This window comes from Haematobia irritans, chromosome 2 (assembly GCF_050003625.1).
Source record: "Haematobia irritans isolate KBUSLIRL chromosome 2, ASM5000362v1, whole genome shotgun sequence".
Taxonomy (NCBI): Eukaryota; Metazoa; Arthropoda; class Insecta; order Diptera; family Muscidae; genus Haematobia; species Haematobia irritans.
This window is the reverse complement of record NC_134398.1, coordinates 177502979-177521798: the sequence shown is the minus strand read 5'-3', so window position 1 is coordinate 177521798 and position 18820 is coordinate 177502979. Positions and strand designations below refer to the sequence as shown.

Genomic DNA, 18820 nt, shown 5'->3' with positions numbered 1-18820 from the left:
TATTCAAAGCCATAGACTGTAGGGTATTCAAGGTTGTTACATTCATGCACTAATTTTATACACGCCCACTCACACACACAAACAAATACAAAAATACAAAAAAAAAAAAATAATAAAACAAAATCGGTCTTTTAACAACTAATTTTTTTTTTTTGGGAATATTGGTCAATAAAGAAATCAAATTTAGGAAGAGGCGAGCGAATCAAGTGATAAGATAATTTCTAACAAACACCTATAGATTTGTAAGCCAATTGATAATAATGAATGAATAGTCGTTATCATTGTCGGCAACAGACCCGGCGTTGCTATTGTGTTTGTGATCTTCATTAACTTCAAAACAGCGATGGTTATAGATTGACCGCTATTAGTAGATTACGCTAGTGTTAGTGTGTTTGTGGGTGTATCTGATATGAAAATTGAATTAAAGTTTAAAAACAATTCTCTTTAGTTTTCTTCGGATATTCGGTAAAGTTAAACGTCTAAGATTTTCACAGAATTTATTATTAAACGAATGAATATTTTTGCCGCCGAATATATGATATTAGCATAGGACGGCACGTGTGGACATCAAGAAAGTGGTGAACAGTGTAGTTTAAAATATACTTGAAAGTTTTTTTATTTATTTCAAATAAAATATGAAAAGATAATTTTAAAAATATTTTAAAGCAAACTAATAATACTATAGATTAAAATTTGTGAAAGACGCATAAACATATATGACTACCCGGAAAATACACTGAAGTGCCTCCAAATTCATAAAAGTTTTTAAATTTAATTTTTATACTACAATAAAATTGTTTGCCACCCGCAAAAGTAAGTCGTTTACAATATATAAAAAAATACTTGAGAAATGTTTAATATGCAGATTTTTTTTTATGGTAAAAAACATATCTTTTCATTTCATGACATATTTTTATACCCTGCTCACGAGAATTTCGTGTCACGCGAAAAAAATGCTAAATGCAATCTGAAAAAATTATGAATTTTTAAAAATATTTGAAATATTTGACAAAATATCACAGAATTTTTTAATTTACATCCAAAACATTGAATTCAGATCACACCTAAAGAAGTGATGGAAATTCAGTGCACCGTCAGTTGAAATGGAGGACTTCCGTCCTATGACAAGCCCATGTTCAATTCACCGCTTCTGCGTCAATTTTGCACCAATTCAGTTTTTCGTTATTTTTTGGGGACGCGTTTTTAAAGTGGGTAGTTAGGTGTGCAAAATTTGATTGAAATCAGTTCAGATTTAGATATAACAACCATATATATCTTTCGGCCGATATGGACTTATATGGCCCCAGAAACCAGAGTTTTACCCCAATTTGATTGAAACTTTGCACTAGGAGTATAAATAGTAGTGTAAACAAGTGTGTTAAATTTTATTGAAATTGGTTCAGATTTAGATATAATTCCCATATATATATCTTTCGCCCGATTTTCCGTCAAATGACCACAAAGATCAAAGTTGTAGTCCGATTTACGTGAAATTTTCCACAGCGAGTAGAATTAACATTGCAGCTATGCATGCCAAATTTGGATGAAATCGGTTCAGATTTCGATATAGCTTCCATATATATGTTTTTCCGATTTGAGCAAAAATTGGCAAAATACCCACATTTTCCTTATAAAATCGCGACTGCTAAGTCGAAAACTTGTAAAAATTACTCCGATGTGCCTATACTTCTAATACCGATAAATCATAAATACACTTTTGCGAAGTTGCTTAAATTTGGTTCAGATTTAAAAGTGTGTTTACTAACATTGTGTTCCACCCCAGGACATTAGCCGACTTAAAGTTTATGTCTATAAATTTTGTAGAACTCTAACAAATTTTGTCCAGATCGGAGCAGATATGTATTTATGAATATGGGAACATAAACATTTATATACAGCACCCTACACATTGGACAGATTTGATATGCTATCGAAAATGTGGATCTACAAAGTGGTGCAGGGTATAATATAGTCGGCCCCGCCCGACTTTAGACTTTCCTTACTTGTTATATCCTCCACCATAGGATGGGGGTATATTAACTTTGTCATTCCGTTTGTAACACATCGAAATATTGCTCTAAGACCCCATAAAGTATATATATTCTGGGTCGTGGTGAAATTCTGAGTCGATCTGAGAATGTCCGTCCGTCCGTCTGTTGAAATAAATTCCGAACGAAACAAGCTTGAAACTTGGCACAAGTAGTTGAATTTGGTACATGGTGTAAGTATATGGTCTCTAACAACCATGCAAAAATTGGTCCACATTGGTCCATATATATATATATATATATATATATATATATATATATATATATATATATATATATATATATATATATATATATATATATATATATATATATATATATATATATATATATATATATATATATATATATATATATATATATATATATATATATATATATATATATATATATATATATATATATATATATATATAGCCCCCATATAAACCGATCCTCCGATTTGGCTTGCGGAGCCTCTAAGAGAAGCAAATTTCATCCGATCCGAAATTTAGTACATGGTGTTGGTATATGTTCTCTAATGACCATGCAAAAATTGTCCACATCGGCCCATAATTATATATAGCCCCCATATAAGCCGATCCCCAGATTTGACCTCCGGAGCTTCTTAGAGGAGCAAAATTCATCCGATCCGGTTGAAATTTGGAACATGGTGTTAGAATGTGGTCTCTAACAAGCACGCAAGAATTGGTCCATATCGGTCCATAATTATATATAGCCCCCATATAAACCGTTCCCCAGATTTGATCTCCGGATCCTCTTGGAGGACCAAAATTCATCCGATCCGGTTGAAATTTGGAACATGGTGTTAGAATGTGGTCTCTAACAAGCACGCAAGAATTGGTCCATATCGGTCCATAGTTATATATAGCCCCCATATAAACCGTTCCCCAGATTTGATCTCCGGATCCTCTTGGAGGACCAAAATTCATCCGATCCGGTTGAAATCTTATTATAAGGCCGCTAATAACCATGCCAAAATTGGTCCATATCGGTCTATAGTTATATATAGCCGATCCAAAGTCACACAAAAATTGGTCCATATCGGTTCATAATCATGGTTGCCACTCGAGCCAAAAATAATCTACAAAATTTTTTTTTTATTTCTATAGAAAATTTTGTCAAAATTTTATTTCTATAAAAACTTTAAACTTAATTATATACGTATTTAATCGGCCTTTTTTAGTTTAATATATACCACGTATGGACTATGTGGTATATATTACGGTGTTAGGAAGTTTTAAGATACCTTGCCATCGGCAAGTGTTACTACATCCCAAGTAATTCGATTGTGAATGACAGTCTTCAGTAGAAGTTTCTACGCAATCCATGTTGGAGGGTACATAAGCTTCGGCCTGGCCGAACTTACGGCCGTATATACTTTTTTTATATTATTATGATTCAGTGACTACCGGCTGCCATTTTTCTTTGGCTATACATATAGTTGACCTTTTGTAAATTTATTTAATGTAAATATTTTTCTTCATTGTGTAAAGTTAAAGGTTTTTGATTGCAAATTTTACAACCTAATGTTCTAAACATTACCATTTTTACATTTTTACATTTTTATAAATAGTAGCCAACTGCTATCAGTAGTCAATGTTTGAGCAATGTGTTATCTTCACTATTTCCAGATATTTTCATAGGCTCCTACTTCATTTGACCACTACAAAACATATTCTTATACGTTTACTATCTAATCACTTTAATAGTTCATTGTTAATCGTTATTGAAAGATTTAGCTGTCTAGTATATATAGACATTTGGCGTTAGACATATCCATAAAAAAAATATAATTTTAAAAATTTTCAAAACTTTACTACCACTAACTTGAATATGGAAAAACGGGCATCACCAGAGTGTATTTGTTTATTAAGGAAACACATTTTTTTATTTTTTTTACAAATAAAAAATAATATTTTCATATATTACTGCATTCATTCTATTAAGCAAACATAATCAAAATCCAATTAATTTTAAATTTGGTTGTGGGTACATTTCATACAAATTTTAGTTATTGCATACTTTTTGTTGTGAGTGGATTCCCACTACCCCATAAAATACAGGTATGGGCATTTTTCATATGCAACACGATATCAATTTGAGGATAAACGCTATGGTGCTTGTCTTCAACATATTCTCTAATATGTTTAGGTATACACAAAACAAAATGTCACCAAAATATTTCCAACTACAATGTTAATTGAAGTTGAAAATTTAATCAATTAAAAAATTATCTGATCCAATGAAATTTTTAATCAAAATAAAGATAATTAAGAAAATAATATTTACATTTTTAATTAAAATATCCCAATTAATATTTTAATTAAATACAAACAATATTTCCAATTAAAAATATAATTCAAAAATTTCGTTCGAAAATAATTAGCTTCATTCTATTTATGGCTTCATTAAATTTTGATATAAAAAAGAAAAAATAATAACTACGAGGGCGGTTCAGAAACTTCTTAGCCTATCAATGAAAGAGAATAGTTAGTTTTTCAAAAATATATTTTTTTTTTTCAATATAATCTCCAGAAACTTCAATACACTTAGCCCAACGCTTTTCTAGCAATTCTATCCCTTGATTAAAATAGTTTTCCTCAAGGTCTTCAAAATAGTGGTTTACAACTGCATCTTCATTTGAGGTAAAACGCTTGCCACCAAGAATTTCTTTTTTTTTAGATTTGGGATCAAGTAAAAGTCACTGGGAGCTAAATCAGGAGAAAAAGGTGGGTGGTCAAGCAACTCGTACTTCAATTCGTTGATTTTAGCCATTGTTAAAACACTCTTGTGCGCTGGTGCGTTGTCTTGATGAAAAATTATTTTTTTGTGTTGTAAGCCAGGACGTTTTTCTCGAATTTGTACATTTAATTGATCCAAAAGGTTGCAATAGTACTCTGAATTTATTGTTTTACCCTTTTGCAGATAGTCAATCAATAAAATACCTTTGAAGTCCCAAAAAACCATTGCCATAACCTTACCAGCCAATTGAATTGTTTTTGCCTTCTTTGGGGCACTTCCTCCAGCTTCAGTCCATTGTTTGGATTGTTCTTTTGTCTCTGGAGTATAGTGGTGGATCCATGTCTCATCAACAGTTATGAAACGACGCTTAAAACGATCCAAACAAGCTTGAGAAAGGTTCATTCTTATGCGTTTTTTCATGCCTAGCTAAACCAACCCGACTTACCACCAGATCAGACCACAATCTGAACTACCAAAGCGAATAAATCATAAGAAAGTATAAACGGTTATAAAATTACATGAAAATAATTTCGTCTAAAGTGGAAATAATAACAAATAAAATATAATACGATAAAAAATTGTATTTACTCAATTCAGGTCGAAAACCTTTGTTGTTAGTACCTATCTCATTTAATATCATAATTTATTATGGTTTAAATTCTTTAATAAAATAAAATAAATAAATAACATTTAACATAATTGTGTTTTTAATTGGAACTAAAATTGACAATAAATCAGTTAATTTTTTAATCAAGTATATTTTTATTTCCCATTGATTGTGTGAATGATACTATCATTGATCATTAATTGAAGCAATTTTAATTAAAAAATTAATTGGATTGCTTAATTTCGTGATTGAATCAGAAGAATTGTTGTTTCTATGCGGAAATTCATTTCAATTTGCCTTTCATACATGGGTTTAATCCCAGTTTCGACCATACAGCAAAAAGTTTTTCTTCTGTGGATTATCCCCTCTCAGTAATGATCGTGATATTCCTGAGTGTTTTAAAGGTTCTCTATGGGGTTTCACCATATTGAGGATCTGAATCTGATAGCACTCAGGGATAAGAGAGAGGTTCACCAATGTGATATCACAATGGATTGACTGAAGTGTGCCTGAAATATCTAGCTGTCCCTATACCTTTGTTATTAATATTTTTTTGAGGATATTGGGTTGGGAAGCTCTGGTCTACAGTAAAGTATGTTTTTTGTAATTTTCTCAACAATTTCACAAATTTAATTCTAAACGTATTCTATGTTTTTGTTATTGGGTATTTTTCTAGTTTTACTAGTACTTAATAAAAAATATTCCTTAATACTGAGAACTAGAAATCTGCTAGAAAACTTTAAGAGAACTATATTGAAATGACGCTTCCTTTACTACATAACTATCATCTATGTTTATCAACAAATCATTCATTTGACACCATTTCATAATTGCAGAGCCTTTTATATTGCCGTTAAGCATCTATGATTTTTTACTATTTTTCTATTCCCGTATATTAAACCAAATTTTGTATTCTGAGACGACTTTTAACTTTCATTTCCTATATTACCACCTTTACTTTTACTGAATTTAAAATCTTTATATTTTAAAATAAATCAAACATACATAAATAAAATTAAACAAAATAATATTAAATTAAATGAATGAGGTACTCACTTTATCTTTACAACGGAGTAGTAGCCGTATGAACAATTTTTACAGTTGATCACTTATACGCCACATTGTCTTTTGTACAATTAAATTCTGGTATTTGATATGTATACTTGGTTCACACTAATGGCCTGCACAAATGTATTTGACCGGCAAATACTTTAGTAGTATTCAGTATATGTGTCTATAGGAATGTAAATAAGAAGATACATATTAACATTAGCCAAAAGCACCTCCACAATTTTCTACTCCTAAGCTTTGCAAATCCAAAATACCCCAAACACTTTCCTCGCTAGAAAAAATACAACTTCAAGCATAAAGGTTTAGCTTCGAGTTTAGCCGCTAAAATCGCTAAAGTGAAAACTAAATCAGTAAGAAAAAGGCATAAAATTATACATATTTACTGCAAATCTTTTTATAACTTGATGGGGAAAAGCCCAAAGCAATTTTTCACAAAGTTTGTATTCCTTAAAATGGATTATTAAAGAAAAGTAATCATGAAAAAATGACGATTTTAGCGGCTAAACTCGAACTTAATACCCACCTTAACACAAAATAACAACAAAGACTCGGACACGAAACATAGCGACCGTAACTGGAGAAGTTTTTAATTACTCCCTGCTTGTATTAGCTATGCCCTCCTACTCTCTTCAATACATGAGTATTCTAAAACTTCACTAGAGTGAAGATGAAAATGCTTTATGTAGAGTAGATCAGCATGGCTACTAACTGAGAGTAATGTAAACGAGCAAATGATGCATTTGTAGGAAGAGTTTGGCATTACTTTACGTACTCGTAAACACACACACACACTCACATGCATTGATTTGATGATGATTTATTGAGAATAACACAACGTATTTACAGGAACAAACTCTTTTCAGTATTTACTCTAAATAGAGAAAAATGTCTTAAATATCTTATAAGATATCTTGTGCTGGGCTTTAGTTCACACCAAACATAATAGAAAAGAAAAATGAGAAAAGGAAGAGAATATCAAACCATTGAATAAAAGAATTACATAGAAAAATAATTACTCAAAATTAAACATTATTTGTTAGTTTGTCATGAAAAAATACAAAAAAAAATGAAATACCATGTATGTACCCCATCCTCCATCCTCTTCTATTGTTTTTGGTCCACACACATCCAATTGTTTGACTTATTCATGAATTAATAATTATTTTTTTTTTATAATACTGTAATTGTATTTTCAGATTTATTATCACATCACCTTGGATGATCTGCAAACGTGAAAAGATCTCGCTGTAATAGGCCTAATCACATCCATTGCTATCTAATATGGCTACAGGCAAATTACGATCACGCCATGACCAAGAAAAGCTTTGTGGCTTATCCATGTGGCATCCAGAGTGGATGCAACGCTATGCCACACCAAAAATGTTTATGGCCGTCCACAGTTTAATTGGTACAATACAGGGGATGTCCTATATGTATTTTGTCGTTACATTAACGACAATCGAGAAACGTTTCAAAATACCAAGTCAAACTACAGGTAATTGGAACTCAGAATCAGATTTTATGTTAGCATATTTTTATCGCCCTATTTTCTTTTACAGGCATTATTCTAAGTGGCAATGAAATATCACAAATTTTATTATCACTTATACTCTCGTACATTGGTGGCCAAAGAAATCGACCACGTTGGATTGCATCGGGAATTGTGTTTTGCGGTCTATCCTGTTTTATTTTAGCTTTACCACATTTCATTTATGGTGCCGGGGATGATTTGCTTCAGTTAACCAAGGAATATTACGATGTGCATGGGAATAATACAACGAATACAATATCATTGACTGTAGGTGAAATATAGAACAACTAACACATTGTAGTTGAGGGCTTCTTGTGAATTTTACCATGAATTCCTCGGCCTATCGAAAATTCCATGCTCTTTTAAAGCGATTACTATTCCAATCAAATGTCTTACACTAATGACCTTTTATTTTCCAATTTACAGAATTCAACCATCAAAAATTCTCAACAATTGTGCGGGCTTTTGAACACATCTCATGAATGTGAATCGCTTTTGTCTATTGTGCCATTGGTATTGGTCTTTCTCTCACAATTCGTATTAGGTATAGGTAATACGCTATACTATTCATTGGGCCAGTCATATTTGGATGATAATATCAAAAAGAAAAATACCCCACTAATGTTGTCCATAGCATTTTCATTTCGTTTAATAGGACCTATAATTGGTTTCTTTCTGGGTAAATGCTTCAGTTGAATTCCTATGAGACCCCTTCTAATTATTTTTTCCTTCTTTTCAGGTTATGTTGCTTTGAATATGTTCATTGATCCTAGCAAAACTCCACTAATAGACAATAAAGATCCTCGATGGTTGGGGGCTTGGTGGTTTGGTTGGACTATTTTGGGTACTTTAATGATTCTGTTCTCGGGTTTAATTGGTTTATTTCCCAAAGAGCTACCCAAGAAATCTCCCATTCTACGTAATTCCCATGTTCCACATGTTCTACGTCGTGAAGAATTGAAAATGGATGAATGTTTACCATTGGGTAGAAGTTTTTCATCGAATACCAATTTAAATGCTCCTGTTTTGGATAAACCAGAGTTTCCTCAACTTAAAGGTAAAAGAAGAAAAAAAGAGACACATTTTATTTTTAGGAGTTAAAATGGACGACGCCATGGAAAGGAGATCGGGAATAGTGTTATGGTTGTGTCTCTTTATTGACAATTTTGTATACGCTGATATTTGTCTGCCACCAAATGGCATACTTTTTACATTTTAGTGATACCTTTTTTCCATGTTAAGACACTTTTCAGTTAATTCTCTTTTTGTATAATAGCTTTCGTAATCTTTTTCCCGAGTAATGGTTAGGTTAGGTATAGTGACTCACTTGAGTTATTTTAGGGTCACTTAGTTGATTGTGAAACCAAACGTAGTGAACTTATTTAGCTCAATGATAAAGGACTTCCTTTTTATAGTCGAGAAATAGCCTGAAAATAGGCAGCAAAAAACAGAGGGCTCACCGTCACGGGGACTATAGTTGGTAGATTTTTTACTGTTTGGTAGATAGGTAGAATTCTTGATGTGTTGGTAGATTTTGCCAAATATTTCTCTAAGAGGCACTTCACAAATTTTCTAAAAAAAATAAAATTTTGATAAAATTGTCTATAAGAACTAATATTTTAACAAAATTTTCTATAAAAAATAAAATTTTGACAAAATTATATATTGAAATAAAATTTTACAAAATTTTCTATAGATATAAAATTTTGACAAACATTTTTGCAGCAAAAATACTTTTGACAAAATTTTCTTTAAAAATAAAGTTTTGAAAAAAATTATAGAAATAAAATTTTGGCCAAATTTTCTATAAAAAAATAATTTTGACAAAATCTTCTATGGAAATAAAATGTTGACGAATTTTTCTATAGAAATAAAACGTTGACAAAATCTTGTAAAGAAATGAAATTTTGACAAAATTTTTTATAGAAATGCAATGTTGACAAAATTTATTATAGAAATAAAATGTTGACAAACAATTTTTATAGAAATATAAAATGTTGACAAAATTTTCTATAGAAATAAAAATTTGATAAAATTTTCTATAGAAATATAATTTTGACAAAAGTTTTTATAGAAATTTAAAATTTTGACAAAATTGTCTACAGAAATAAAATTTTAACAAAATTTTTTATAGAAATATAAAATTTTGACAAAATTTTCTATATAAAAAAATACAAAAATTTCTATAGAGATAAAATTTTGACAAAATTTTCTATATAAAAAAATACAAAATTTTCTATAGAAATAAAATTTTGACAAAATTTTTTATAGAAATAAAATTTTGACAAAGTTTTTATAGAAATATAAAATGTTGACAAAATTTTCTATAGAAATAAAAATTTTACAAAATTTTCTATAGAAATAAAATTTTGACAGCATTTTCTACAGAAATATAATTTTGACAAAATTTTCTATAAAAAAAAATTCTGTAGAAATAAAATTTTTACAAAAGTTTTTATAGAAATTTGAAATTTTGACAAAAGTTTTTATAGAAATTTAAAATTTTGACAACATTTTCTATAGAAATAAAATTTTAACAAACTATAATTTTGACAAAAATTTTCTATGAAAAAAATCTGTAGAAATAAAATTTTGACAAAAGTTTTTATAGAAATTTAAATTTTTGACAAAATTTTCTATGGAAATAAAATTTTAACAACATTTTTTATAGAAATATAAAATTTTGACAAAATTTTCTATATAAAAAATACAAAATTTTGTATAGAAATACAATTTTGACAAAAATTTTCTATATAAAAAATTGACCAAATTTTCTGTAGAATTAAAATGTTGACAAATTTTTTATAGAAATAAAATTTTGACAAAATTTTTTATAGAAATATAAAATGTTGACAAAATTTTCTATAGAATTAAAATTTGAAAAAAATATAGAAATAAAATGTTGACAACATTTTCTATAAAAATATAATTTTGACAAAATTTTCTATAAACAAAAATTCTGTAGAAATAAAATTTTGACAAAATTTTTTATAGAAATATAAAATTTTGACAAACGTTTTTATAGAAATTTAAAATTTTGACAAAATATTCTATAGAAATAAAATTTTAACAAAATTTTTTATAGAAATATAAAATGTTGACAAAATTTTCTATAGAAATAAAATTTTGACAAAATTTTCTATATAAAAAAATTGGCCAAATTTTCTGTAGAAATAAAATATTGACAAAATTTTTTATAGAAATAAAATTTTGACAAAATTTTTATAGAAATATAAAATGTTGACAAAATTTTCTATAGAAATAAAAATTTGACAAAATTTTCTATAGAAATAAATTTTTGACAACATTTTCTATAGAAATATAATTTTTGGTTTTCTATAGAAAAAAATTCTGTAGAAATAAAATTTTGACAAAATTTTTTATAGAAATATAAAATTTTGACAAAATTTTCTATAGAATTAAAATTTGAAAAAAAAAATATAGAAATAAAATGTTGACAACATTTTCTATAAAAATATAATTTTGACAAAATTTTCTATAAACAAAAATTCTGTAGAAATAAAATTTTAACAAAATTTTTTATAGAAATATAAAATTTTGACAAAAGTTTTTATAGAAATTTAAAATTTTGACAAAATATTCTCTAGAAATAAAATTTTAACAAAATTTTTTATAGAAATATAAAATGTTGACAAAATTTTCTATATAAAAAAATTCAAAATTTTCTATAGAAATAAAATTTTGACAAAATTTTCTATATAAAAAATTGGCCAAATTTTCTGTAGAAATAAAATATTGACAAAATTTTTTATAGAAATAAAATTTTGACAAAATTTTTATAGAAATATAAAATGTTGACAAAATTTTCTATAGAAATAAAAATTTGACAAAATTTTCTATAGAAATAAATTTTTGACAACATTTTCTATAGAAATATAATTTTTGGTTTTCTATAGAAAAAAATTCTGTAGAAATAAAATTTTGACAAAATTTTTTATAGAAATATAAAATTTTGACAAAAGTTTTTATAGAAATTTAAAACAACATTTTCTATAGAAATAAAATTTTAACAAAATTTTTTATAGAAATATAAAATTTTTACAAAATTGTCTATATAAAAAAAATACAAAATTTTCTATAGAAATACAATTTTGACAAAAAGACCAAATTTTCTGTAGAAATAAAATGTTGACAAAATTTTTTATAGAAATAAAATTTTGACAAAATTTTTTATAGAAGTATAAAATGTCAAATTTATTTGGGCAAAACCATATAGATTGCAAAATGCTTGGATGGACGCACGTTTCGGAATTACTACATTCCTCATCAGCATCCTCTACTTGCAGCAAAACTATCAACGAATTATCAGAACAAATTCTGGTAGTTCACTAAACGCAAAGTGAACCACACTGGAATCTTCCGACAAAAGGTTTATGATAGCCGGCTGATGAAGAATGTGGTAATTCCGAAACGTGCGTCCATCCAACCATCTTGCAGTCTATAGGACTTTTTTTAGAGATATAAAATTTTGACAAAATTTTCTATATAAAAAGATGTACAAAATTTTCTGTAGAAGTAAAATTTTGAAAAAAAATTTATAGAATAAAATTTTGACAAATTTTTTTATAGAAATATAAAATTTTGATAAAATTTTCCATAGAAATAAAATTTTGACAAAATTTTCCATAGAAATAAAATTTTGCCAAAGTTTTTTATAGAAATAAAATTTCGACAAAATTTTTTATAGAATTATAAAATTTTGACAAAATTTTCTATAGAAATAAAATGTTGACAAAAATTTTTGTAGAAATAAAATTTTGACAATAATTTTTTGTAGAAATATAAAATTTTGACAAAATTTCCTATAGAAATACAATTTTGCAATATAAGTTTTTTTTTGTTTGGTAATATTTTCTTCAAATTTTTGGTAGATTACGTTTGGCTCGAGTGGCAACCGTGCTCACCACACCGGATGTCTGCAAAACGAGTAAAGTTATTTCTTTAACATCTAATTATCATTGATGGATACACGGTATTAGGATTTTGTCTTAAAGTAGGTACTATATTCGGCGTTCGAGCCGAAAAGCAGCTTTTTCCCACAGTTACTTTTTGTACCCTGTATGTATTGATCCTGCCATATTAGTTCTGCTCCAACTATGATCAAGCCTCAATTTTAACTTATCCAAAATTGAATCTCGACTCACCACTCTTGGCTCATGAAATCCTAATCGCAGAGTTCTTGGCCGTAAAATCCTAATCGCAGAGTTCTTGGCCGTAGAACATGGACATTAATGGCTTGATGTGAAGAGAATTCATGAAGATACTGAGCCGAAAGGTCAACAGCATGTCATATTAGTTGTGCCCCAACTATGATCGAGGACATACAACTTCCTCAAGTTTTACTTACCTAGAAATGAATATCGACTCACCAGTCTTGGCACATCAAATCCTAATCGCGGACTTATTGAACACCAAAACTTCCCGTCCTGTAGCCATTATATCGCTGCCTAAATTTTCCGGAATTTTGCTTTTACAAAATATTTACCAAAAAAAACAAAATATTTTATAACGATTTTTATTTCAGATTTTCCTCGAGCCCTTATGCGTTTGCTACGTAATAAATTACTGATGTTCAATATTACCTCAGGAATTTTCTATATTTTGGGAGCGTCTGCTATAATGACATTCCTTACGAAATATATGGAAGTGCAATTTCACGAAAACTCACAAAGTGCCACCATTGTAGTGGGACCAATAAATATCCTTGGTATTGTGGTGGGCTTTATTGGATCTGGTTTGATATTAACGAAGAAGAAACCGTCACCCAGTAAAGTTCTAATGTGGAACGTTATTGTGGGAATTATAGCTATATTGGGTCAAATTGCCTATATGTTTTTATATTGTAGTGATACAATAGAATTGGATCAGCATGGAAGGTATGTTAAGTAGAATTGAAGATGAATTTATTTTATTCGATATTGTTTTTGTGTTTTTCAAAGCCTAAATCTCTCCTCCTCGTGTAATATGAATTGTGGCTGTGATGATGTTCCCTATACACCAGTTTGTCATGAGTTAACAGAAACTACTTATTTTTCTCCCTGTCATGCGGGTTGTCAAACATGGAATTCTGATCTCAAGGTAAGATGGTTTGTCACCGTTCTGGCATTAGAAAACTAACCAGTACACAGAAAAAAATGTCGCGAAAAATTTTCCAATGATCAATTCAGAATCAGAATTTTTTTTTGTGTGTAGAGAAAATCTTAAATTTGTTTTGCTCATATATTCCTAGCTCTGGCACTATAGACAAATGTAAAAATTTCACATTTGTAACTTTTATGATATATTTCATATAAAATGTTTTTTTTTTCTTTTTAATTTCTTACAGTATTACTCAAATTGTTCCTGTTTATCCTCTGACAATGAGACCAACATAATAACTTCAACAATCCCATCATTAGTAACAGAGATGCCCAGCATTGCTACCACTATAATTCTAAAAGCCTCTGACACCGCCAGTTCAATACGACCGATAAGTACAAGTACAATATATCAAACTACCACAACCTCCAATGGATACTATTCCACCACTAGTGATATATTTGATGACTATACAACCGAGGAAACATTAGCATCGAGATCAAGGCGATCATTGCAGAAACTTGCAATGGATGGTCTTAAACCGGGTGTCTGCTTGAAAGGTTGCACAAAAGCCTTTTGGATTTTTACCATAGTATCAATGATCCTAAATTGGTTTGGCTCTTCCGGTCGAATTGGCAATGTTTTGGTCAACTATCGAGCTGTGGCCACTGAAGATAAATCTTTTGCCCAGGGTCTTATGCTTATGCTGATGAGTTTGTTTGGTCTTATACCAGGACCAATTATATTTGGCCGTATTATAGACTCAACCTGTTTGAAATGGAGTAAAACGTGTACGGGAAATGGCAATTGTCAATTGTATGACCAGGCAGCGTTTCGAGTGAAAGTAAATTTTGTATCATGTTGTGAGTAACGCATAAAAGGATATAAAAATCTAATACGTTAAACTCAAATTTCCATTTTTTTACACAGGTTTCATGGTTATTGGAGTATTTTTCGATGTCCTAGTATGGTATCATGGTCGCCATATGGATTTATATGGTGAAAGAGAAACCGAACAATTGAATGAAATAGAACGTAAAAACAGACCGATCACACCTTTGCTAACGAAGAAACAGCAAAACTAATAGATCGATATTATCTACTTTTCTAACGAATTGTTATGTATGCATGTCTGAACATGTTATTTATTTAAATATAAATCAATGTTTTTATTGGATTTTTTTTATTGTTGAAAAAAATATAAAAAGCAGTTTTCAATTATACCAGATTGCTCTGGTTTATATACATATATAGAAATAAAATTTTGAAAACAAAATCTATAGAAATAAAATTTTGAAAAAAAATCTATAAAAAAAACATTTTAACAAAATTTTCTATAGAAAAAAAAAATTGACAAAATTTTCTATAGAAATAAAATTTTGACAAAATTTTCTATAGAAATAAAAATTTGAGAAAATTTTCTATAGAAATAAAATTTTTACAAAATTTTCTATAGAAATAAAATTTTCAGAAAATTTTCTATAGAAATAAAATGTTCAGAAAATGTTCTATAGAAATAAAATTTTCTGTAGAGATTACATTTTCTATAGAAATAAAATAAAATTTTTACAAAATTTTCTATAGAAATAAAATTTTGACAAAATTTTCTATAGAAATAAAATTTTCTATAGAAATAAAATTTTCAGAAAATTTTCTATAGATATAAAATTTTCAGAAAATTTTCTGTAGAAATAAGATTTTGGCAAAATTTTCTATAGAAATCAAATTTTGACAAAATTTTTTATAGAAATAAAATTTTAACAAAATTTTCTATATAAATAAAATTTTGACAAAATTTCCTATAGAAATAAAATTTTCTATAGGAATAAAATGTTGACAAAATTTTCTATAGAAATAAAATTTTGACAAAGTTTTCTATAGAAATAAAGTTTTGAATATTGAAAAAATTTTCTATAGAAATAAAATTTTGACAAAATTTTTTATAGAAATAAAATTTTAACAGAATTTTCCATATAAATAAAATTTTGACAAATTTTTCTATAGAAAAAAAATTTCAGAAAATTTTCTATAGAACTAAAATTTTGACAAAATTTTCTACAGAAATAAAATTTTATCAGAATTTTCTATACAAAAAAATTTGACACAAAATTGTATAGAAATAAAATTTTGACAAACTTTTCTATAGATATAAAATGTTGACAACATTTTCTATAGAAAAAAATTGACAAAATTTTCAATAAATAAAATTGTGACAAAATTTTCTATAGAAATGAAATTTTGACAAAATTTTCTGTAACAATAAAATTTTAAAAAATTTTCTATAGAAATAAAATTTTGACAAAATTTGCTATAGAAATAAAATTTTCAGAAAATTTTCTATAGAAATAAAATTTTCAGAAAATTTTCTATAGAAATAAAATTTTCAGAAAATTTTCTATAGAAATAAAATTTTCAGAAAATTTTGACAAAATTTTCTATAGAAATAAAATTTTCTAGGGTAATAAAATTTTGACAAAATTTTCTATAGAAATAAAATTTTCAGAAAATTTTCTATAGAAATAAATTTTTCTACACAAATTAAATATTGACAAAATTTTCCATAGGAATAAAATTTTGAAAAAATCATCTATAGAAATAAAATTTTGACAAAATTTTCTATAGAAATAAAATTTTGACAAAATTTTCTATAGAAATAAAACTTGGACAAAGTTTTTTTGACAAAATTTTCTATAGAAATAAAATTTTGACAAAATTTTCTATAGAAATGAAATTTTGACAAAATTTTCTATAGAAACGAAATTTTGACAAAATTTTCTATAGAAATGAAATTTTGACAAAATTTTCTATAGAAATAAAATTTGAACAACATTTTCTATAGAAATAAAATTTTGACAAAGTTTTCTATAGGAATAAAATGTTGACAAAATTTTATATAGAAATAAAATTTTGACAAAATTTTATATAGAAATAAAATTTTGACAAAATTTTATATAGAAATAAAATTTTGACAAAATTTTATATAGAAATAAAATTTTGACAAAATTTTATATAGAAATAAAATTTTGAAAAAGTTTTCTATAGAAATAAAATTTTGACAAAATTTTCTATAGAAATAAAATTTTGACAAAATTTTCTATAGAAATAAAATTTTCTATAGAAATAAAATTTTCAGAAAATTTTCTATAGAAATAAAATTTTGACAAAATTTTCTATAGAAATAAAATTTTCTATAGAAACAAAATTTTGACAAAATTTTCTATAGAAATAAAATTTTGGCAAAATTTTCTATAGAAATAAAATTTTCAGAAAATTTTCTATAGAAATACAATTTTCAGAAAATTTTCTATAGAAATAAAATTTTGACAAAATTTTCTATAGAAATAAAATGTTGACGACATTTTCAATTGATATAAAATTTTGACAAAATTTTCTATAGAAATAAAATTTTGACAAAATTTTCCATAGAAATAAAATTGTGACAAAATTTTCTATAGAAATAAAATTTTGACAAAATTTTTTATAGAAATAAAATTTTCAGAAAATTTTCTATAGAAATAAAATTTTCAGAAAATTTTCTATAGAAGTAAAATGTTCAGAAAATGTTCTATAGAAATAAAAATTTGATAAAATTTTTTATAGAAATAAAACTTTAACAAAATTTTCAATAGAAATAAAATTTTGACAAAATTTTCTATAGAAAAAAAATTAATAAAATGTTCTATAGAAATAAAATTTTGACAAAATTTTCTATAGAAATAAAATTTTGACAAAATTTTCTATAGAAATAAAATTTTGGCAAAATTTTCTATATAAATAAAACTAGGACAAATTTTTCTATAGAAATAAAATTTTGACAAAATTTTCTATAGAAATGAAATTTTGACAAAATTTTCTTTAGAAATAAAATTTTGACAACATAAATAAAATTTTGACAAAATATTCTATAGAAAAAAAATTTGACAAAATTTTTTATATAAAAAAATTTAATATAATGTTCTATAGAAAAAAAAATTTGACAAAATTTTCAATAGAAATAAAATGTTGACAACATTTGCAATAGAAATACAATTTTGACAAAATTTTCCATAGAAATAAAATTTTCAGAAAATTATCTATAGAAATAAAATTTTCAGAAAATTTTCTATAGAAATAAAATTTTCAGAAAATTTTCTATAGAAATAAAATTTTCAGAAAATTTTCTATAGAAATAAAATTTTCAGAAAATTTTCTATAGAAATAAAATTTTCAGAAAATTTTCTATAGAAATAAAATTTTGCCAAAATTTTCTATAGAAATAAAATTTTGCCAAAATTTTCTATAGAAATAAAATTTTGCCAAAATTTTCTACAAAAATAAAATGTTGACAAAATTTCCTATATGTTACTGCACTTATATGTCCCCAGAAGCCAGCGAAGTGCCGACAAATGATAGACAATTTTTACGAATATTTTATATCGTTATAATTCCCTCAAGCGCATCTTCAAAGAAAACCACACACACAAATCGCTTTCCGACTTCATAATATAATTCTTCATTTTATTTATTATTAATAAAAAATTTTGGTTTTTATTATCGTTATTTTTAGGCATATTAATGTTTTTCTTTATTTTCATTTTTGTTTTCCAGTGTATAAATAATCGTTACATTTTATTTAACGACATCATTTGTTAACCAAACGCAAGAGGGAGGCTTATTATGAAATTTATGAGTTTTTACGAAAACATTTTTGTTTTGGGTTACAAAAAGAAAATTTTAATT

General features: G+C 26.7%; 1 protein-coding gene across 1 annotated transcript; it reads left to right on the top strand.

The window, feature by feature from the left end:
• The first annotated feature begins 302 nt into the window (after positions 1-302).
• Positions 303-15278, top strand: Oatp33Ea (Organic anion transporting polypeptide 33Ea). The gene is made up of 9 exons (XM_075296935.1): positions 303-813; positions 7668-7966; positions 8031-8269; positions 8429-8681; positions 8742-9059; positions 13548-13899; positions 13963-14101; positions 14349-14964; positions 15032-15278. The coding sequence occupies exons 2-9, from the start codon at positions 7753-7755 to the stop codon at positions 15184-15186; spliced, it is 2286 nt and encodes a 761-aa protein (XP_075153050.1). The 5' UTR covers positions 303-813; positions 7668-7752; the 3' UTR covers positions 15187-15278.
• The last annotated feature ends 3542 nt before the right edge of the window (positions 15279-18820 follow it).